General features: G+C 47.0%; 1 protein-coding gene across 2 annotated transcripts in view; it reads right to left on the bottom strand.

Moving 5' to 3' along the window:
- Window positions 1-23,341, bottom strand: part of FGR (FGR proto-oncogene, Src family tyrosine kinase) — a 370,485-nt gene that overhangs the window by 165,502 nt on the left and 181,642 nt on the right. For both annotated transcript variants that reach the window (XM_063954690.1, XM_063954688.1), the window contains one exon: window positions 2,982-3,081. In XM_063954690.1, coding sequence (XP_063810760.1) covers window positions 2,982-3,081 — 100 coding nt within the window. The remainder of the gene's footprint in view (window positions 1-2,981; window positions 3,082-23,341) is intronic.

Here is a 23,341-nt window from a genome sequence, read left to right as displayed (position 1 = left end):
TCCCCACAGCCTAACCCTAAACCTCTGTGGGGAGTGCCTAAACCTAACCCTCCCCTCCCCACAGCCTAACCCTAAACCTCTGTGGGGAGTGCCTAAACCTAACCCCCCCCTCCCCACAGCCTAAACCTAAACCTCTGTGGGGAGTGCCTAAACCTAACCCCCCCTCCCCACAGCCTAAACCTAAACCTCTGTGGGGAGTGCCTAAACCTAACCCTCCCTCCCCACAGTCTAACCCTAACCTCTGTGGGGGAGTGCCTAAACCTAACCCTCCCCTCCCCACAGACTAAACCTAACCCCCCCAGACGTAAAGGTAAATGTGGAATTAGTGGTCCTGTAATGATTTAGTAGGACTATTTGGTCATAGCATGGTGTGCAGCCAGTCTCTCAGAATGGATAATTAATTGGGCTGATAATCCTAAATGCAATGTCTTAGGTAATGGATCTCGGGATGCAGTCATAATGTAGACTTTTACAATAATGACATTCATATTGTCGATTCCAAAATGTCAATAGTATGATTTTGACATTGTACATGTCAGTATATGCAGAATGTAAACATATTCACAATATCGCCATTGAAATTGTCGACATCTGAATGCCGACATTCTGCAAGGACAAGAGGGTTAGACTATGGGAGTGGAAGGTCTAGGTTAGACACCAGGGGGAAAGTTAGGGTTAAGCTACAGGAAGTGAGGTTAGCCACTAGTGGGGATGGTTAGGTTTAGGTTAGGCTACGGGAGGGAAGGTTATGGTTAGGCACTAGGGGGAGGCTTAGGCAGGATCTGATTAGGGGTGCCATCTGCCCTAGGCTAATGCAGAAGTGGCCACCCCCCCCCCCTTCCCACGCCCCATCAACCATTTTTTCGCTCATATTCAGCTAAAAGTCTCTAATTAAGTGTCAAAATTTACCAGAATCAATTACTGTTTGCTAATAATTGTATTTTTTTTATTCTATAGAAACATAGACTATTGACAATAATACGAAATGATACATTAAATATAGTCGTCAACTCACCGTTTACATCAACAGTTTACATCAAGCTCTTTTTTATTGCTTTACAAGCTGCAAACTTTTCGATTATATCATCAAACGTTCTGCAGGAAGTTACTTTCAATGAATAACAGTGCAAGAGCTGTGAGGCACTGCGCTCTGCTCCTTAAAATGGCACCCCGATGGCCCTTTCAGCGTCCTGAAATGCCTACTCTGCATGTCAGACTCTCTGTCATCGCCAGCATCATAAGCAGGATGGAGTGAGGAGGGGCCAGACGTGGAAGACGCTGCCGATCCGGCAGTTCTCAGCAGTCCTGATGACTGTATCAGTCATCGCTGCACTGCAGACTGCCTGCAGCAGTGAGTGGGTGAGTGGCACAGACAATTACAGTGCCGGCATTAGGTGCAGCCGTTCTGCCGCAGGGTCGCACAGTAAAACAAAAAAAAGGAATCTAATTAGTCTATTGTGTCGGCTCTGCGCCCTCCCAGGACCCAGCGCTCCAGGCGGCAGCCTGATCAGCCTATTGGTTGATCATGCCCTGGGGTTAGGAAATAGGAGGGGAGGTTAAGGATAAGCACTAGAGGGAGGGTTGGGTTTGGGCTACGGGTGGGAAGGTTAGGTTTAGGTACTAGGAGGAGAGTTGGGGTTAGGCTACGGGAGGGGAAGTTAGGGATAGGCACTAGGGGGAGGGTTAGGGTTAGGCTACGGGAGGGGATAATACGGTTAGGCACTAGAGGGAGGGTTAGGATACGGGAAGGGAGGTTAGGGATAAGCACTAGGGGGAGGGTTGGGGTATGGGAGGGGAGGATAGGGATAAGCACTAGGGGGAGGGTTGGGGTATGGGAGGGGAGATTAGGGGTAAGCACTAGGGGGAGGGTTGGGGTTAGGTTACAGGTGGGGAGGTTAGCATTAGGCACTGTAGAGGGATAGGGTTAGGCTATGGAGGGAAGGTTATGGTTAGGTAATAGGGGTAAGTTAGGGTGGGGATTAGTAGGGATGGCCATCGACCATTGATGATTCAAAATCATTGATGGTTATGGCCAATGGTAAATACTTTTACCATCAATGGCGATGGTTTTTTAGGGGGAGGATGGCCAGATGGAACTGCTCACAACACTTACTAGTGCTGGGTGCTGCTGCTGCCTGCTGACAGTCTTCTTGAGAGTAGCACATGTGCAAAAGCACAAGTAAATAAAGCAACCACTGCTGCTGCTGGTGAGCTGTGGTCTATTCTCTTCAGTGGTGCACAGCAACAGCCAGCTGCTGGAGAGCCACGCCATGTGCAGAGGAAACTTTTGCCAGCTGACTCTTCTGCGCATGCATGACTATTCGATAGCGGCAACCATCACTGGTAGATTGTAAAATATTTTCTAATCATTGAAGGTACCAGCTAAAACACCCATCGATGGCAACCATCAATGAGGAATGTTCCAATGCCCATCCCTAGGTGTCAGTGATATTCATTGCCGGAAATGCTACAGGATGACCTGGTTGTCACCCAAATGAACCCAGAAGACACAGCTGAAGCTGCCGGACTCGCTGTACCACATAAGTCATCGGTATACCACCAGAAACATTTTGTAGACTTTCTAATCATATTTTCATTTCACCAGTGTTACAAGAGGAGTGTCGACTTTCTGCATGTCAACACTGTGACTATGTCGACATTCTCATATTGACGTGATGAATGTCAACAAATTATACTACACCCAATGGATCGGATATGACCTGCTTCCCGTAGTGATTGGGGCATTCAGTTTGATGTATGAATGACTGAATCTGTTCAATTTAACCCTCTATCTATGTAGCTAAATTATTTACAGATCATGATTGCAACATGCATAACCAGCATTAATGTACCTTAAATTAGCCCACTGTGGTGAGTTACAGAAGTTGATAAAAAGGCTTGTGGGACTGACATGGAAAGAAGCTGATTCTAATTACCGGTACATAATTAAATATAGATCCTCCCAACAGTAGATTACGTACAAATTATTTATTATGTGGAGTTTGTCTCCCTTCACAAAACTCAGGTCATCTTCAGTCCGAGCTTCATAGTCATACAGCGCAATGAAGGTGGTTCCTCCTCCTAACCAGAGGGAGAGAGAACAGAGTAACTCAATGCACATTACACAGAGAAAAGGACTTTGAGGGTAATTCAGATCTGATTGTAGCAGCAAATTTGTTAGCAGTTGGGCAAAACCATGTGCACTGCAGATGTGGCATTTTGTTTCTGTGCAGGGTAAATACTGGCTGCTCTATTTTTACACTGCAATTTAGATTCCACTTTGAACACACCCCACCCAAATCTACTCTCTCTGCACATGTTATATCTGCCCCCCCCCTGCAGTGCACATGGCTTTGCCCAACTGCTAACAAATTTGCTGCTATGATCAGGTCTGGATTAGGCCCTTTGTCCCACATATAATTTCAGACAGCAACTGAGAAAAGCAACAAACAATTGGACATGTTTACATTGTCTTTTCTTTTTTCATCATTGACGAGCCACCATCCAACATCTATGCATTGTCCATTTTCCATCACTGACGGGTCACCATCAAACATCTACTATGCATTGCCCACTGTAATGCCATTTTATATCCATGTCAAATTTAGGATGGGCTAATTAAATTGTTCTTCATGGGGTGGAAATTATTATTTCATATGACTTTACATTGATCAGCATTTTAATTTTCTGCTAAGATGATAAGTGGGCTAAACCATGCCTTATACCATCAGAAATTTTCAACTTGTGAAACAACCTGTATAGTTCTTTCAGCTAATGTATTCATGGGGTGTGGATTAATAGATTGACAATGTATTGGTCGACAGTCAATAAGTCAACACTATATGGTTGACATACATTAGGTTGACATGAACAAAAGGTCTACACTTAAATGGTCAACAGTGCTTAAAGTTGACAGGTTTAATAGGTCGTCATGAACATGGCTGACACGCAAATTATCGACAATTTATTTATTTATTTTTGTCCAAAATCTAGGATTTTTCCTGTTATCGGACCACTATCAGGAAACACCTCTACCCTCACGGGCTCACTTCGCTCACCATGCTTCAGGCTTCACACTTGACTCGCAATGCTTCAGGGGTCAACACTTCATTTGCCACGCGTTGGGATTCACATTTTGCTCGCCACACTTTACTTGCCACACATGCGGGTTACTATTCCCAATAGATGTTCACGTGGATAGTAAATAAAGCATAAGTTGAAAAAATATGTGTCATCCATTTGTGTATCGACCATTTTCATGACGACCTTGGGGCCAAGATATAATTTAATTTTGATACCCTTAAATCGCTGAATGTCGCTCCCTCGCCACACCACCTACCTGACGACAGAGACACATATCTATTTATCTATAAATCTACAGTTAGATCCATATATATTTTGACATTGACACCATTTTTGTTATTTTAGCTGTTCACCAAAACATCAAGTGTATAATGAATGTGGTTTTAATGTGCAGACTATCAGTTTTAATTTGAGGCTATTCACAACCAAATTGAAGGAAGGGTTTAGGAGTTCCAACTGTTTAATATGTAACCCCCTCTTTTTCAAGGGACCAAAAGTAATTGGACATTTGACTCAAAAGCTGTTTCATGAAACAAAAGCTGTTTTATGAAAAGAGCCTTTACCAGTAGGAGAAAAAGCAGGTAAAGATGGTCGCTGAGTGAAATATGTTGAGAAGAGGGCTTAGACAACAAGAGGAAAGAGGGTCCTGCTCTGAAGAGCTAACAATCTAGTGGGGAGGGGCGACAGACAGATGACATGAGGTGCAAGCAAGCAGGAGGAATTCTGATGGCAGTATGCAAGCAAAGCAGAGATGTTCAAGGCATGGGGCAGGGGAATGGAGGAGCAGCCTAAGGACTAGGTTATGCATCGGAGGGATAGGCTTTGATAAGTAGGTGGGTTTTCAGTGCCCGTCTGAAGCTTTACAAGGTCGGGGAGAGTCTAATGGAGCGGGGGAGCGCGTTACACTGAAGGGGTGCAGCAAGGGCAAAATCTTGAACTCGTGCAAGGGAAGCAGTGACCAAGGCAGAGGAGAGGCGGCGGCAGAGCCCGTGCAAGCCACTCAGCAAACGGATGCAGTGCAGGGAGGCACCAGGAATGGAGAGGCGCTCTCCCTGCTCTGCATTCCTGTACTGAGCTGATGTCCCCCTGCTGCTGCTGCGGCGCCTGCAGGAGCGGCTCTTGCCGCGGGCAAGCAGGATTCTTGCCCGGGCGCCGCATCCTGAAGGGGTGTTGCCGTTGCTCCGCTGCCTACCCTCCTGGCTCCCACTTGCTGCCGTGCGGTCAGGGCCAGAGCGCCAAACTCTGCTTAGACAGTGAGAGACTGTCACTCTGTCTATACTGCTGGCGCCGTGGCCGCTCAGGCCGCACTTTGATAGCGCAGCTGTGCATCCTCCTGGCTCCTAGCCCTCCCGCGATGCCAGGGAAAAGGGTGAAGGAGACAATCAGTGGCGTGCAGTATCAGGTGAGGAGGGGGAGCTGGAGCTGCACTGTGACAGAGTTGGGAGGTATATGCCTCTGCATGGCTGCCAGCTCTACAACGTGTGTGTGTGTGTGTGTGTGTGTGTGTGTGTCAGTGTGCCTATAAACAGTGTTTGTAAGTGTGCCCCTGGGACCTATATAGTGTATGTCAGTGTGCCTATATACAATTTGTTAGTGTGTCAGTGTGCTCCTGGTCCCTGTGTGTGTGTGTCAGTTCCCCTATACAATCTATGCATGTGTGCACTACTGTGTGCACACATACATACAATCTATGTATGTGTGCACAACTGTGTTCACCCTGTTGTTTCAGCCTTTTTTTTTTTAAAACAGCAGTAGTGATGGAGGTAGCGCAGGGCCAACCCGATGCATATGCAGGGTACATGGCTGCCTTGAACGCAAAATGATGAGGGAACTGCCTCAGTGTTACCCCGCCTCCCGCAGCCACACTGGAGGCAGCAAAGCTGCGGCTCTCCCTCCTGTCTTCTACCCGCTCTCCCGGGCCCGCTGGCGGCACCTGTGGGAAGGGGAGGAGGTTCCCAGCGTTCAAGCACCACCAGTTTACTAGCAGCCAGGTCCCAAGGCGACGGGTTGTGCTGTTCTAGATACAGAAGTCGGAAGCTATGCCCCCCGACCATGACACCCTCCCCATTTGAAGCACCACCATATTCTGGAGCAGAGAGAGGGGGCATTGCGTGTTTGTAAGCGTCACTGGTACAGGGGGCATTACGTGTGTAAGCGTCACTGCTACAGGGGGAGTTACGTGTGTAAGCATCCCTGGTACAGGGGGGTGTTACGTGTAGCGTTACTGGTAAAGGGGGCGTTGCGTGTGTAAGCGTCACCGCTACAGGGGGCATTACGTGTGTACACTGCGTTACATGTGTAAGCGTCACTAATATGGGGGGCTTTGCGTGTGTAAGCATCACTACTACAGGGGTCATTACGTGTGTAAGCGTCACTGGTAAAGGGGGCGTTGCGTGTGTAAGCGTCACTGGTACAGGGGGGCGTTATGTGTGTAAGCGTTACTGGTACAACGGGGCGTTACATGTGTAAGCGCCACTGGTAAAGGGGGCGTTACATGTGTAAGCGTCACTGGTACAGGGGGGGCGTTACGTGTGTAAGCGTCACTGGTAAAGGTGGCGTTACATGTGTATGCTGTGTTACGTGTGTAAGCGTAACTAATACAGGGGGCGTTACGCATGTAAGCGTCACTGGTACAGGGGGAGTTATGTGCGTAAGCATCACTGGTACAGGGGCGTTACGTGTGTATGCGTCACTGGTACAGGGTGGCGTTACGTGTGTAGGCGTTATGTCATTGGTAAAGTGGGCAGTACATGTGTAAGCATCACTGGTACAGGGGGGCGTTATGTGTGTAAGTGTCACTGGTACAGGGGCATTAGGTGTGTAAGCATCACTGGTACAGGGGACGTTACGTGTGTAAGCGGCACTACTACAGGGAGCATTATGTGTATACGTGTCACTGCTTTGTAAAGTATGGGAGGGCGTAAATTTATAGTTTGCAGGAGGGTGCTGAACACCCTAGCACCGGCCCTGGGCGGCGGTCATCGGCCAACTATAGTGGGCGGGAGGGAGTATGAAGGGAGAGGAGGTTGGAGATGTAGGGAGCATTGGAATTAGAGATGGCCTTGTATGTGAGGGTGAGGAGTTTGAAGAGGATTCTGTAGGGGAATAGGAGCCAGTGTAGATTTTGTTGAAGGGAAGTGGCAGAAGTGGAGCGGTGGGAGAGGAAGATGAGCCTGGCTGCGGAGTTGAGGACAGATTGGAGGGGAGCGAGGTGGGAGCAAGTGAGGCCAGTGAGGAGAACATTGCAGTAGTCAAGTCGTGAGATGACCAGTGAGTGGATGATAAGTTTAGTTGCGCTCTGGGAGAGAAATGGCCTGATGCGAGCAATGTTGCGTAGCTGGAACCGACAAGATTGCTCCAGAGCTTGGATGTAGGGTGCAATGGAGAGGGAGGAGTCAAGAGTGATGCCCAGGCAGTGGAGTTGGGGAACAGGGGAGATGATTGTGCTGTCAGCAGTGATAGAGATATTTGTAGGGGGTGTTGCTCTGGCTGGGGGAAAGATAATGAGTTCAGTTTTGTCCATGTTGAGCTTCAGAGAGTGCTCAGACATCCAGGTGGAGATGGCAGAGAGGCAGCTGGAGACCTGAGAGAGGACAGAGGGGGACAGATCAGGAAAGGAGAGGTAGAGTTGTGTGTCATCATCATAGAGGTGGTATTGAAGGCCAAAGGAGTTAATGAGCACACCCAGGGAAGAGGTGTACAGGGAGAACAGATGGGACCTAGGACAGAACCCTGAGGGACACCAACAGGATGGATGGAAGGGTGTGAGGTGTTCTGGAGGCAGACACAGAGAAGGAGCGGTTACTGAGGTATGAGGTAAACCAGTCAAGGACGGTGCTAGAGAACCCAACATTTTGGAGTGTGTGGAGGAGAGGGTGATCCATGGTGTCAAAGGCAGCAGAGAGGTACAGAAGAATGAGCAGAGAGAAGTGGCACTTGGAATTGGCCAAAAGCAGGTCATTGGTGACTTTCACCAGGGCAGTCTCGGTGGAGTGGAGTGGCCAAAAGCCAGATTATAGTGGATCGGTGATGGAGTTGTCAGAGAGGTAGCTAGTGAGACAGCTGTAGACCAGTCGTTCAAGTAGTTTGGAGGCGAAAGGGAGAAGAGAGATGGGGTGGTAGCTAGTGAGTGATGAAGGGTCGAGGTTGTTTTTTTTGAGATTAGGGGACACCAGTCCATGTTTGAATGGTGAGGGAAAGATGCCGATAGAGAGCGATAGGTTAAAGAGGCGAGCAAGGCAAGAGCAGGCAGTGGGGGGAGGGAGCGGAGAAGACAGGAGGGGGTCCAAGGGGCAGGTTGAGGGGGGAGGATAAGATGAGGGAGTGGACTTCCTTATCTGAGGTGGGACGGAAGCAGGACAGGGTGGGATAGATGGAGGGGAGGGATGGTGGCGGCAGGGGGGCAGCAGAGGGGTGACGGGAGATGTCATTTTGGATATCCTCAATTTTGGAGATGAAGGAGGCAAAGTCAGTGGCAGTGAGGGAGGAGGGCAAAGGAGAGTGTTGAAAGTTTCAAAGAGTCGGCGTGGACTGGAGTACTGAGTAGAGATGAGTGCTTGAAAAAAGGATTGCTTGGCGAGAGAAAGAGCAGAGCTGTAGGAGGTGAGGATGAACTTGAAATGGAGGAAATCCGCCAGAGAGTGGGATCTCCTCCAGGAGCATTCTGCGGAGCGTGAACATTTTTGTAGGAATCGTGTTAGTTTGGTGTGCCAGGGTTGGAGTTTGGAGCGGCGGAGGGGGACAGAGGAGAGGGGGGCCACAGAATCGAGAGCAGCGGTAAGGGAAGAGTTATAGCAGGAGGCTGCCTGGTTGGGACAAGTCATAGTGGAAAGAGGAGAGAGGAAGGTCGCGAGTGAGGACAGGATAGCGGGGTTGAGAGACCCAAGATTGCGCCTGGTGATGGTGAATCTGGGCGTGGAGAGGAGAGGGGAAGATGAGAGGGTGAAAGAAAGTAGATGGTGGTCAGAGAGAGGGAAGGAAGAGTTAGAGAAATCAGAGAGATCACATCGGTGGGTGAAGACAAGGTCAAGGGAGTGGCCAAGATTGTGAGTAGGGGTGGAGGACCATTGAGAAAGTCCAAAGGAGATTAGTGGAAGCTGCATTAGTGATGTCGATAGGGATGTTAAAGTCACCGAGGATGATAGAGCGGAGGTTGGATGAGAGAAAGTGGGGAAGCCAGACAGCAAAGTTGTCATGGAAAAGTGAACAGTGGCCATTCATTTCCAGTCAGTTGTGACCACCTCACAGCTCATAATATTGTTTTCATCAATATTTGCCAAAGGCTGCACAAACACATGGCAGTTTAGAGCGCATCTATGAAACATTGTCATACAGCAGTGGCAGAAAATAAAATGTTAGATATTAAAAAGGACATGCACAGTTTCACAAACCAAGCACTTCAGCAACATTGACTTTTGTGGCTGAAGTGCTTGGTTTGTTTGGGCCCCCACAAACCACTTTTTTGGAAGAACTATCTCTGACCACTAATGAGGTTGATGATGTGGATGTTGCCAGTGGAGATTGTATGGGCTGGATCAAAACTGCTGGTATGGTAGCTGATACTGCACTGCTTGTTATTATTTTACAAATTATTGTAATTTTGTATAATAAACTTAATTAATTTGCCCCAAATGACGTAACATGGAGTAGGTGCCTAGATGGTTTTCATTCCTACCTCTATTAAATTTGACCTCTCAAATGGAGCAGATGCCTTCATAAACATTGTCATGATTTGGGTAAAATAATCCCACACCGAAGATGTGGCTTTTTTGTGTTATGCACAGGCATCACAAGGACTCTCTTTTTATCATGGGCAAGAACTGCTGCCACTGGTGCTGACTTACACAAGCAACATCATAAACATCCTCATCATCCTCATTAGTGTCAGATAGTACACAAATATCCCCCTCCTCCAGTTCAACTTCCACACTAGCATCCTCAATTTCTATTATGTCATCATCACCATCTTTACTTGTGTCTTGTATTGCTCATCCCCAAATTTGCAGATGGTGCAGAAATGGTGGAAGGAGATGAAGGAGGCTTCTCTATGCGTACAGCGTGAGGAATGTCATACTCCCAAATAGCTAACATGGACACCTCTATACTTTCCTCAGGGATTTGTGAACACACAGTTTGTTCTTAAGCCTAAGTGGGTTTTGTGTTTTTTGGGGTTTTTTTTTGTTTTTTTTGGGGGGGCACTGATTTGTCAGTTTTTAATGTGACACCTCTACCCCTTTTTTAACATTGTAAAAGATTTTAATTTCAGATGCCCTTTCCTAAACTTTCTGCCCCCTGGACTACCTTTAGTAGATGTTGTAGTACTATAATGACTGGTAGCAGCAACAGCACTAGTACTTGGTTGTTGCTCCTACTCTTCTATTGACTTATCGTGATCCTTATTGACTCTGTGTTTATATTTATTAATGTAGTGAGAAATAGCACCTACTGGGCTTTATTTAATTCACAAGTTGTAAAAATAATAATCGCTTTTCAGTTTGTTTTTTTCACAAATTACAACTCACACTGGGTACTCACAGTCTTATATTTATTAAGGTATTGGGACATGACACCTACTGGTCCATACTGAATGTACAAGTTGTACAAAACAAAAATAGCAGTTTTTTTCACAAATGACAACTCATACTGCGGACTCACAGTGCTTATATTTATTAACTCAGTGGGGCATCGCCTGGCCCTGAACACACTCACTTTATTTAATTATCATTTTGTTTTTCATTTTTATTTATATCACTGTGCTTATATTATTAACACAGTGATACGGCCTGTCCCTGAACACACACTAGTATAAAAAATTCAACTTTTTTCTGTTTTTGAATAATTGCCAAAAACTTCACACTGCGACTCACAGCCCTTATAGTATTAATGCAGCTGCACAGCCTGGCTCTGAAAACACACAAGTTTTTTTTATATTTTATATGCCCTGCTGCAAATCATTGCACTTATTATAGTAATGGTGGCACACATTACTATAACGCTGCACTGTGGACAGTGACAAAAAAGAACACCAGTGTGCACCAAGGGTTAATGCTGTCCCTATATTAGGAGCTCTGGGTGATGTTTCAGGAAGCACCGGTTTCTATCGCTGCAGACCGGCGCAGTGACCGTCCAGCGTCTCCCTCCTGCCTCGTATCTATCCAGCTACCAACAAGAGCAAGGATTAGAGGAGAAGTAGTGGCAGAAATACTGACAGCTGGATTAACCAATGTACCTTATATATACTGACTATACAGTATTATAGCGCAATTACATGGGCCATTAACCCCAACTCTCCACAAGGAATAAATTAGCTGAATTATTTAGAACTGCTACCGTATCCTACCTACTGGGAGTATTTGTTGTATAAAGATTCCACCTAAAAGACCCTTTGGAGAACGAATTGACAGAATAGGAGAGGAGTGGGTTAAACCTCAGCTAGTCTGGGGGGCAGGATGGTAAGGCATTATGGGAGTTTATTGTTAGCCAATAGGAGTGAACGTTGGAGGTAGGTGGAAAGGTTTTAGCCTGGTAAAGGGGCTGGGTCAGCCTCTTCTGCTGTAATCGTGGTAGGGGTGAGTGCTCTTCACCACCCCTTACTCCTGTGTTTGTGCTGCTTGCCCCTTATTGCTTTTACTCACTTGCCTGGCCTGGGTGCATTTTATATTGTGCCCACCTTGTGTCCCCCTTTCTGTTGCCCATTGCCTCCTGGTTTTTCGTGCTGGCCGCCATGTCCCGTCCCTGCCGCTCTGCTGGTGCCCTTGCACGTTATGCTGCTGCTACCCCTCTCCGTCTCGATACAGTTACTGTGTCTCGTGGGTCTTCTTCTTCCTCTTCCGGCAGTAGGTCCAGTAGGTCTTCTTCCTCTTCTTCCTCATTGCAGTCATCAGCTAGTAGCTCCACGAAGGCTAAAAAGAGGGCTTGCAAGTACGCGCGGCATGAGGCGCGGCACCGGGATAAGCGGTCTAGGAAGAGCGGTAGTAGTTCCCGTAGGGAACGGAGGCGGCGTAATTTGCCGGGTGTAGTTCGCTGCGATTACACGGCGGTGTTGCGGGGGTTGCGTGAGAGTTGCAGGAAGAAGATTAGGCGCGGGGTATACGTCGACCTTTTCACATTGACGGAGGACACCAAGAGGGAAGGTAAGGAAGCGCTTGCGAAGGGTGGTATTGGGGCGGAGGCCTTTCGCTTGTATGACAATTGGTTGGCGGGTTTCTGCGTGTTCGTGGCATGCTACTTGGAGGATTGCCCTGATGAGCACATCAACGTCATCAGGTACATTCACCTCGTGGATGACATGCAGCGTCAGTCTAAGGACGATACGTGGCTGCATTATGACAAGCAGTTCCATCAGAAGCACGATTGCCTGCACATCATTGACTTCGGGTGCAAAGATGTGGAGGTATGGCTTCGGGTCACACGGGCGCAGGATATGAAAATGGTGGCGAAAGGGGGGTCGGTGGCTCAGACCGCGGTGGCGAATGAGTCCCGGCCCACCTTTGGGACTTTGCCGCGCCGCCCTTGGAGCGCAGCAGGCGCCGGCGAAGGGGAAGTGCTTCGCGTTCAACAATTCCGCGTGCCCCCTCGGTCAACGGTGTCGTTTTTGACACCTTTGCTTGCGATGTAATGGATCACACCCGGCTTCCAATTGCTTTCGCGCGGGGCTGCCGGGAGCTAAGGCAGCCGGGGGAGCGGCTGGAAAACCAGTTGGGGGGGTTGCCGCTATTTAGGGCGCCGTCCCCGGTTCATTTAGGGGCCATGCTCAAATGGTTGGGGTGGTACCCAAACAGAGACGACGCTAAGTTTCTGCATGATGGTTTTGCGTCGGGTTTTCGTTTGCCGGTGCAGGGGGAAGTTTTAGTTCGGGCCGCCAGGAACCTGCAGTCTGCTCGGGATTTCCCCGACGTGCTTCGGGTAAAGGTCGAGCAGGAGGTTCGCCTGGGGGGAATGGCGGGCCCCTTTGCGCTGCCGCCTATCGAGGATTTCATTATTTCCCCGGTGGGGGTCGTGCCGGCTCATGCAGCATTTGTCTTATCCATCGGGGTCCTCGGTTAATGATGCAATTCCACCGGAGTGTTCTACGGTGGTTTATCAGTCTTTCGAGGATGCCCTGGGCATGGTATGGGGCTGCAGCCCTGGGGCCCTCATGGCTAAGCTTGATGTTGTATCGGCCTTTCGCTTGCTCCCTTTGCACCCGGAGTCGTTTCGATTCATGGGTTTCCGCGTCGGGGAGGAATACTTTGTAGACAAGTGTCTGCCTATGGGGTGTTCCGCTTCGTGTGCCTTTTTCGAAAAGTTCAGCACCTTTTTACATTGGTGTGTGGAGTTTTCTTGCGGAGGTAGCGGTATCGCGCATTACCTTGACGACTTTTTGTGTATGGGGCCCGCGCATTCTCCTCGCTGTGGTTTCCTATTGTTTTCGCTGTGTACCTTGTTAGGGCATTTTGGCGTTCCTGTGGCCGAGGACAAAACGGAGGGGTCTCTCTCCTGTTTGTCCTTTTTGGGTATCGAGATTGATACTGTCGCAGGGGCTTGCCGGCTGCCTCGGGACAAGGTTGCGAGGCTTCAGGAGTCCATAGCGCGGTGCTTGGAGCGGCGTAAGGTGCCGTTGCGGGAGGCTCAATCCCTCCTCGGGCTGTTGAACTTTGCCTGTCGGGTGATTCCCATGGGCAGGGTTTTTTGTCGGAAGTTGGAGCGGTCCACGGCTGGGGTGTCCAGGCCGCACCATTTTGTCCGTTTCTCGGCTGAGATTAGGAGAGACCTCGCTGTGTGGGTTTCGTTTCTGGCGGACTTCAATGGTGTGCTGATCTGGATGGCTCCACTCGTTGACAATTTCAACCTGCAGTTGTACACGGACGCGGCGGGCTCGGCGGGGTTCGGTTGTTATCTCGACGGAGCTTGGTGCGCGGCTTTGTGGCCCGAGTCTTGGTCGCGGGAGGGGCTGACCAGCGACCTGTTGTTGCTGGAGCTCTTTCCCATCATGGTGGCCTTGGAGGTTTGGGGGGAGCGCCTTCGCAGTATTCTTTTTCGCTGCGATAATTTAGGGGTCGTGCACACGGTTAACAACCAAAGGGCTAAGGCCCTGCGGGTCCTCCGGGTGTTGTCGCGACTCGTGCTGACGTGTATGCTATGTAATATTCTGTTTCGGGCTCAGCACGTCCCCGGGGTTGATAATGGGATCGCTGATGCATTGTCCAGGGAGCAGTGGGATAGGTTCCGTTTATTGGCCCCGGAGGCTGATTCAGCGGGTTTGCCCTGCCCTTCTTATGTTTGGCAGGTCATCATGGCAGATTGGAAGGGCTAGCCGAGCTATCTTTGGCTCTATCCACTCTCAGGGGATACCGTCAGGCCTGGAAGGAATGGGAAGACTTTTCCCGTGACCAAGGGCCTAGAGGTAAGAGGGGTCAGGGATTGTTTCTGGACTTCGTTTGGCAACTCTTCGTGACGGGTAGGTCGAGAGCCGTGGTGTCTCGATACCTCGCTGGAATATCCTTTTATTCAAAGCTGAAGGGTGTTCCGGATTTTACGAAGAGTTTCCTGCTGACGAAGGCGCTTAAAGGTTGGGCGTGCTCTGCGCCGGTGCCTCCTGATAGTCGCGCGCCCTGTCGATGCGTCCCTGTTTTCTTCCCTCATGGGGGCGGTGGCGGCGGTGGAGGACTCCCATTTTGAAACGCTTTTATTTCAGTTGGCTTTTTCCATGGCTTTCCATGGAGCGTTTAGGGTCTCTGAGTTGGTTGCGGCTTCTAAAAAGTCAGATGCGATTATGCGGCACATGGATGTTGTCGTGGGTGTGGGGTCTGTGCTGTGCAGGCTGCGCCGCTCCAAAACTGATCAGATGGGTAGAGGTCATTGGATCACTTTGGCACCTTCAGGTAATGGGGCTTGTTGTCCGGTGGCATTGGCTAATTGGTATGCGGAGGTCAGGCCCTTGTTAGAAGGGTCTTGGCTTCTGCACTATGATGGGTTGCCATTGACGAAATACCAATTTACTTGGATGATGCGGCGCTGCCTGTCCAGTTTGGGCCTCTCCCCTCGGGATTTTGGTTAGCATTCATTTAGAATTGGGGCCGCCACTTCCGCGCAGCAGCTACAGGGCGCGCAGTGGACGAAATTAAGGCTTTGGGCCGCTGGAAGTCGGCGGCTTACAAGCGTTACATTCGGCCCGTTGTTGCATGAGCGAGTTGTTTGTTCTACTAACATTTTGTTCGTTTACTGTTTCTACGTTTTGGTTCAGTTTGTTCGTTTGTATTGTTTGTCTCCCCTGTCCTCCCTACTCGGATGGCTAGCTACTCGCCACTGCTGGCAGTGGGGGTCTGGAGTGCTTTGCGATTTTTTGCCTGAACTGACGAACTGATTTGGCTTCATTCATTCAATTCGGCTAATTGACTTCTAATTACAAGTTCCTCAGCAGGTTTTTACGTTTTACCTCCAGCCGAGTTATTCTTTGTGACCCCATACCCCCCCTCCCACCCCCTCCACTCCCTAACAATCTCCCCCCCCCAATTCCCCTTTTTCCTATTTTAAGTTTTCCTTCCGTTTTTTTTTGTTGCTTCGATTGGCCTGAAGCTTGTCCGAGATGGAAATTCATAGTCCTCTATTCAATTTTTCTTTTTGGCAGATCCTCGTTCTTGTAGTTGGTTCCTGTTCTGGTCTTGGGTTTTTTGCTTTCCTTTGTATATTCACGATTGTTTGTCTGTTTTTTCCCTTATAGGTAGGCGAGAGGATGAGTTTAGTGTTTGGGTGATTGGTCACTCCTATGTTTTTTGGGCAGCCGAGTTGGTGGCTACGGAGGGGGCTCCTGGCTTTGTTGGGTCAGATAACGTGAGGTGGATAGGAGTTAGGGGGATGTTGTGGCAGGATCTGAAGGTTACCCTTTTGGAGCAGGCTAAGCGTTTTGGGCTGCCCAGATTGTTGGTGATACACTTAGGTGGCAACGACCTGGGTAAGAGGAAGACAGTGAATCTTAGATTGGCCATTGTTCATGACTTACAGGCGATTGCGGGTGCTTGGCCGGGCTGTCGACTTGTCTGGTCCTGTATAGTGCCACAGTTGTGTTGGCGTGGAGTTGCGGACTGTAGGGCAATCGATGCCTCTCGGCGGAAGGTCAATTCCGCAGTTGCTAAGTTTGTGGTGGCTCTTGGCGGTGCTGTGGAGTGGCAACAGCGGATCAAGTTTCGGTTATTCTACTTGTTTAGACCGGATGGGGTTCATTTGACTAGGCAGGGACTAGGTATTTTCCTTGAGGATCTGTTTTCGGTGGTTGGTTCTTTGGGTTAGGGGTATGGTGGCGGAGCGTAGTTGCTGTTGGGCAGAACTTCGCTGTTGGCGGGAAAGAACTGCAAGTTAACTTTGGTTGTATTAAAGGAGTTGATTGGCGGTCGTTTGGTGGTTGGTTTTTTAGGTGCGCTCTCCTTCGTTGACTGGTATTACATCTGCTGGACCACCTTCACGGGGGGCAGCCTCATCACCTTCACGGATGGGTAGTCAAGATGGAGGTTGAGCGGATACCTATTGTTTGTTGGAAGGTTTACGTCAGTTTTTTATAAGATCGGTTTTTTGTTCATGGGATAGGGTAGTTTTAGCCGTTCTTTCTGGCCACCATACTTTAGTTTAATTATTCATCAGTTAATGGTTCATTTAAATAAATGTGCAAAAAATAAATTACCAAGGTAATTTGTCCGGCGCTGTTAAGAGGGTATGCTTATCCTTTTCAGCTGCTGTTTTATAGGGATAGTTAGTCCCTGAATGAGTGATAAAAAATAAAGGTATATACAGCGCTATTTAGCGCTGTATATACCTTTATTTTTTATCACTCATTTAAATAAATAGCTAATATTTTCTGCCAAATTCATGTCTCCGTGTCTTTATTTATTATAGTTAAGTGTTAAGATGTTATGGTTTAAGTTTACGGACAATCCTCAGACTATATGAGGTTTATAAGTTTTAAGTGAGTATTATTGCTAAATGGTAGCTCATGTTTTAGCCTTTTGTCCAGGACCTTAACTAGTTAACCATTGGAAAGAACCATGACTGGTAAATACTTCTAAAGGGATTAGATACAGATAATAAAGACTTGTATGCATATAGATATCATGTCTCCTGCAAATAATTGCCATCTATTTCAGATGTGTGCAGATTTTTTAAAAGTGCTGTGATTTTAATATATGTTTCACCAGTGGTGCAAGTAGAAAAAATGTCTTATAGGTACTGTGTGCGTGCGCCAAAAAATGAATGTGACCAAATGCCACATGGGTGTGGCCAATTAAAATGGGGGTGTGATACACATATGGGGGGGGCGGGGGGCGGGCAGATACACACATATGACCCCAACAGTGCCAGATACAGGTTGCCCCACAGTGCCAGATATACATTTCCCCACAGTGCCAGATATACATTGCCCCACAGTGCCAGATACACATTGCCCCACAGTGCCAGATACACATTGCCCCACAGTGCCAGATACACAAATGCCCCCAGAGTGCCAGATAAACATTGCCTCACAGTGCCAGATACACATTGCCCCACAGTGCCAGATACACATTGCCCCACAGTGCCAGATACACAAATGCCCCCAGAGTGCCAGATATACATTGCCTCACAGTGCCAGATACACATTGCCCCACAGTGCCAGATACACAAATGCCCCCAGAGTGCCAGATATACATTGCCTCACAGTGCCAGATACACATTGCCCCACAGTGCCAGATACACAAATGCCCCCAGAGTGCCAGTTATACATTGCCTCACAGTGCAAGATACATAAATGCCCCCACTGTGTTAGATATACACTGCCCCCCAGTACCAGATACAGAAATGCCACCACAGTGCTAGATATGCCCCGAGTGCCAGATACATATATGCCATCAGTGCCAGATATGCCCCCAGTGCCAGATACACATGTCCCCACAGTGCCAGATATGCCCCCAGTGCCAGATACAGAAATGCCCCCAGTGCCAGATACACATGTCCCCCCAGTGCCAGATATGCGCCCAGTGCCAGATACAGAAATGCCCCCCAGTGCCAGATATGCCCCCAGTGCCAGATACAGAGATGCCCCCAGTGCCAGATGTGCCCCCAGTGCCAGATACAGAAATGCCCCCAGTGCCAGATACACATGTCCCCGCAGTGCCAGATATGCCCCCAGTGCCAGGTACACATGTCCTCACAGTGCCACCCCCCCTTCCCCTGCTGCTTACCGCGCTGCTGCTGTCCTGTGTGTGAGGGGAGGAGAGCGCAGCGTGTGCCTCTCCTGTCCCCAGTCTACGGTGGCAGTACGGGTGTCTACCTTCAATTAGGCGCCAATCCATGAGCCAATCAAAGCTAGCGGTCCGGCAGGCCAATCAGGAGCCTTGGCTGCCGGTCCGCGAGCTCTGATTGGCTCACGGACCGGCACCGAATTGAAGGTAGACACTGAGGGGCAGGAGAGGCGCATGCTGCGCTCTCCTCCCCTCACAGCAGCAGCACAGTGAGCAGCAGCAGAGGGAGGGAGCGGTGGCCGGGAGGTGATCGAGCCGCATGCGGAGGTTGAAAGAGCCGCGGGTTGACCACCGCTGGTCTAGTTGGTGAGTGCAATGAGCGGCAGCTCGGCGGCGGTGGGTATGGCGTACCCACGGCTAAATTCTTAAGGGTACACCATACCCGCATGTACCCGCCCACTTGCACCACTGTGTTTCACCTAGTTGTAACAATATAGTAGTGCAGTGCTAGAATTGTTACACATGTCATAAACATTAAAATAATCCTTCAGAAGTAGCAGGTGTATAGTATTATGGATTAATGATTCACTGATGTCGAGCACTTAACAATATGATCCTTAATGGCAGCTTCTTTTTGGATATACTCTAGAGATTATTGACGGAGTAGCGCAGGTATTAATACAGATTTTAACAGTATTACAGCGATCCTGGAAGTGCTGGGACTGATGCACATAAAACCCCTGGCAACAAGCAGGAACACATCAGCCATAGAGAAAGTTTAAATGTTGCTGTAGTCTTGACATTAGTCTGTGGCATAATATGTAAGGTGTAAGGAGCATTACTGTGTGTGCTATAATGTGATGTAAATGATCATAACTGTGTGGGCCATAATATTGGGTAAGGGTCATTACTGTATAGCATAATATGGGGTAAAGGGCATTACTGTGTGTGGCATATTATGGTGTAAGGGGTATAACTGTGTGTGGTATAATGTGTAAGGTGTAAGGAGCATTACTGTGTGTGGTATAATGTGTAAGGTGTAAGGAACATTACTGTGTGTGGTATAATGTGTAAGGTATAAGGAGCATTACTGTGTGTGGTATAATGTGTAAGGTATAAGGAGCATTACTGTGTGTGGTATAATGTGTAAGGTGTAAGGAACATTACTGTGTGTGGTATAATGTGTAAGGTGTAAGGGGTATAACTGTGTGTGGTATAATGTGTAAGGTGTAAGGAGCATTACTGTGTGTGGTATAATGTGTAAGGTGTAAGGTACATTACTGTGTGTGATATAATGTGTTAGGTGTAAGGAACATTACTGTGTGTGGTATAATGTGTAAGGTATAAGGAGCATTACTGTGTGTGGTATAATGTGTAAGGTGTAAGGAACATTACTGTGTGTGGTATAATGTGTAAGGTGTAAGGAGCATTACTGTGTGTGGTATAATGTGTAAGGTGTAAGGGGTATAACTGTGTGTGGTATAATGTGTAAGGTGTAAGGAGCATTACTGTGTGTGGTATAATGTGTAAGGTGTAAGGAGCATTACTGTGAGTGGTATAATGTGTAAGGTGTAAGGAACATTACTGTGTGTGGTATAATGTGTAAGGTATAAATAGCATTACTGTGTGTGGTATAATGTGTAAGGTGTAAGGAGCATTACTGTGTGTGGTATAATGTGTAAGGTGTAAGGAACATTACTGTGTGTGGTATAATGTGTAAGGTGTAAGGAGCATTACTGTGTGTGGTATAATGTGTAAGGTATAAGGAGCATTACTGTGTGTGGTATAATGTGTAAGGTATAAGGAGCATTACTGCGTGTGGTATAATGTGTAAGGTGTAAGGAGCATTACTGTGTGTGGTATAATGTGTAAGGTGTAAGGAACATTACTGTGTGTGGTATAATGTGTAAGGTGCATTGCTGTGTGTGGTATAATGTGTAAGGTGTAAGGAGCATTACTGTGTGTGGTATAATGTGTAAGGTATAAGGAGCATTACTGTGTGTGGTATAATGTGTAAGGTATAAGGAGCAATACTGTGTGTGGTATAATGTGTAAGGTGTAAGGAACATTACTGTGTGTGGTATAATGTGTAAGGTGTAAGGAGCATTACTGTGAGTGGTATAATGTGTAAGGTGTAAGGAGCATTACTGTGTGTGGTATAATGTGTAAGGTGTAAGGAGCATTACTGTGAGTGGTATAATGTGTAAGGTGTAAGGTGCATTGCTGTGTGTGGTATAATGTGGTGTAAATGAGCATAACTGTGTGGGCCATAATGTGGTGTAAGGGGCATTACTGTTTGTGGCATAATATGGGGTAAGGGTCATTACTGTGTAGCAAAATATGGGGTAAAGGGCATTACTGTGTGTGGCATATTATGGTGTAAGGGGTATAACTGTGTGTGGTATAATGTGTAAGGTGTAAGGAGCATTACTGTGTGTGGTATAATGTGTAAGGTGTAAGGAACATTACTGTGTGTGGTATAATGTGTAAGGTGTAAGGAGCATTACTGTGTGTGGTATAATGTGTAAGGTATAAGGAGCATTACTGTGTGTGGTATAATGTGTAAGGTGTAAGGAACATTACTGTGTGTGGTATAATGTGTAAGGTGTAAGGGGTATAACTGTGTGTGGTATAATGTGTAAGGTGTAAGGAGCATTACTGTGTGTGGTATAATGTGTAAGGTGTAAGGTACATTACTGTGTGTGGTATAATGTGTAAGGTGTAAGGAACATTACTGTGTGTGGTATAATGTGTAAGGTATAAGGAGCATTACTGTGTGTGGTATAATGTGTAAGGTGTAAGGAACATTACTGTGTGTGGTATAATGTGTAAGGTGTAAGGAGCATTACTGTGTGTGGTATAATGTGTAAGGTGTAAGGGGTATAACTGTGTGTGGTATAATGTGTAAGGTGTAAGGAACATTACTGTGTGTGGTATAATGTGTAAGGTGTAAGGAGCATTACTGTGAGTGGTATAATGTGTAAGGTGTAAGGAGCATTACTGTGTGTGGTATAATGTGTAAGGTGTAAGGAGCATTACTGTGAGTGGTATAATGTGTAAGGTGTAAGGTGCATTGCTGTGTGTGGTATAATGTGGTGTAAATGAGCATAACTGTGTGGGCCATAATGTGGTGTAAGGGGCATTACTGTTTGTGGCATAATATGGGGTAAGGGTCATTACTGTGTAGCAAAATATGGGGTAAAGGGCATTACTGTGTGTGGCATATTATGGTGTAAGGGGTATAACTGTGTGTGGTATAATGTGTAAGGTGTAAGGAGCATTACTGTGTGTGGTATAATGTGTAAGGTGTAAGGAACATTACTGTGTGTGGTATAATGTGTAAGGTATAAGGAGCATTACTGTGTGTGGTATAATGTGTAAGGTATAAGGAGCATTACTGTGTGTGGTATAATGTGTAAGGTGTAAGGAACATTACTGTGTGTGGTATAATGTGTAAGGTGTAAGGGGTATAACTGTGTGTGGTATAATGTGTAAGGTGTAAGGAGCATTACTGTGTGTGGTATAATGTGTAAGGTGTAAGGTACATTACTGTGTGTGGTATAATGTGTAAGGTGTAAGGAACATTACTGTGTGTGGTATAATGTGTAAGGTATAAGGAGCATTACTGTGTGTGGTATAATGTGTAAGGTGTAAGGAACATTACTGTGTGTGGTATAATGTGTAAGGTGTAAGGAGCATTACTGTGTGTGGTATAATGTGTAAGGTGTAAGGGGTATAACTGTGTGTGGTATAATGTGTAAGGTGTAAGGAGCATTACTGTGTGTGGTATAATGTGTAAGGTGTAAGGAGCATTACTGTGAGTGGTATAATGTGTAAGGTGTAAGGAACATTACTGTGAGTGGTATAATGTGTAAGGTGTAAGGAACATTACTGTGTGTGGTATAATGTGTAAGGTATAAATAGCATTACTGTGTGTGGTATAATGTGTAAGGTATAAGGAGCATTACTGTGTGTGGTATAATGTGTAAGGTGTAAGGAACATTACTGTGTGTGGTATAATGTGTAAGGTGTAAGGAGCATTACTGTGTGTGGTATAATGTGTAAGGTGTAAGGAACATTACTGTGTGTGGTATAATGTGTAAGGTGTAAGGAGCATTACTGTGTGTGGTATAATGTGTAAGGTGTAAGGAACATTACTGTGTGTGGTATAATGTGTAAGGTGTAAGGAGCATTACTGTGTGTGGTATAATGTGTAAGGTATAAGGAGCATTACTGTGTGTGGTATAATGTGTAAGGTATAAGGAGCATTACTGTGTGTGGTATAATGTGTAAGGTGTAAGGAGCATTACTGTGTGTGGTATAATGTGTAAGGTGTAAGGAACATTACTGTGTGTGGTATAATGTGTAAGGTGCATTGCTGTGTGTGGTATAATGTGTAAGGTGTAAGGAGCATTACTGTGTGTGGTATAATGTGTAAGGTATAAGGAGCATTACTGTGTGTGGTATAATGTGTAAGGTATAAGGAGCAATACTGTGTGTGGTATAATGTGTAAGGTGTAAGGAACATTACTGTGTGTGGTATAATGTGTAAGGTGTAAGGAGCATTACTGTGAGTGGTATAATGTGTAAGGTGTAAGGAGCATTACTGTGTGTGGTATAATGTGTAAGGTGTAAGGAGCATTACTGTGAGTGGTATAATGTGTAAGGTGTAAGGTGCATTGCTGTGTGTGGTATAATGTGGTGTAAATGAGCATAACTGTGTGGGCCATAATGTGGTGTAAGGGGCATTACTGTTTGTGGCATAATATGGGGTAAGGGTCATTACTGTGTAGCATAATATGGGGTAAAGGGCATTACTGTGTGTGGCATATTATGGTGTAAGGGGTATAACTGTGTGGGGCAAAATAAGGTTTAAGGGACATTACTGTGTGATTTAACGTGAATAAGGGGCACTACTGTGCAGTGTAATGTGACTAATAAGCACTACTGTGTAGCATAATTTGAACTGGGGGTAAAAATGTGTGGCCATGCCCCTTCCCAGCGAGACCACACCTGTTTCTTTATTGGTGCGTGCCTCTGGCACTCTCCATTCTTCGTTTGTGGTGGAGGGC

Source organism: Pseudophryne corroboree, chromosome 2, assembly GCF_028390025.1.
Source record: "Pseudophryne corroboree isolate aPseCor3 chromosome 2, aPseCor3.hap2, whole genome shotgun sequence".
Taxonomy (NCBI): Eukaryota; Metazoa; Chordata; class Amphibia; order Anura; family Myobatrachidae; genus Pseudophryne; species Pseudophryne corroboree.
This window is presented reverse-complemented; position numbering and strand designations above follow the sequence as displayed.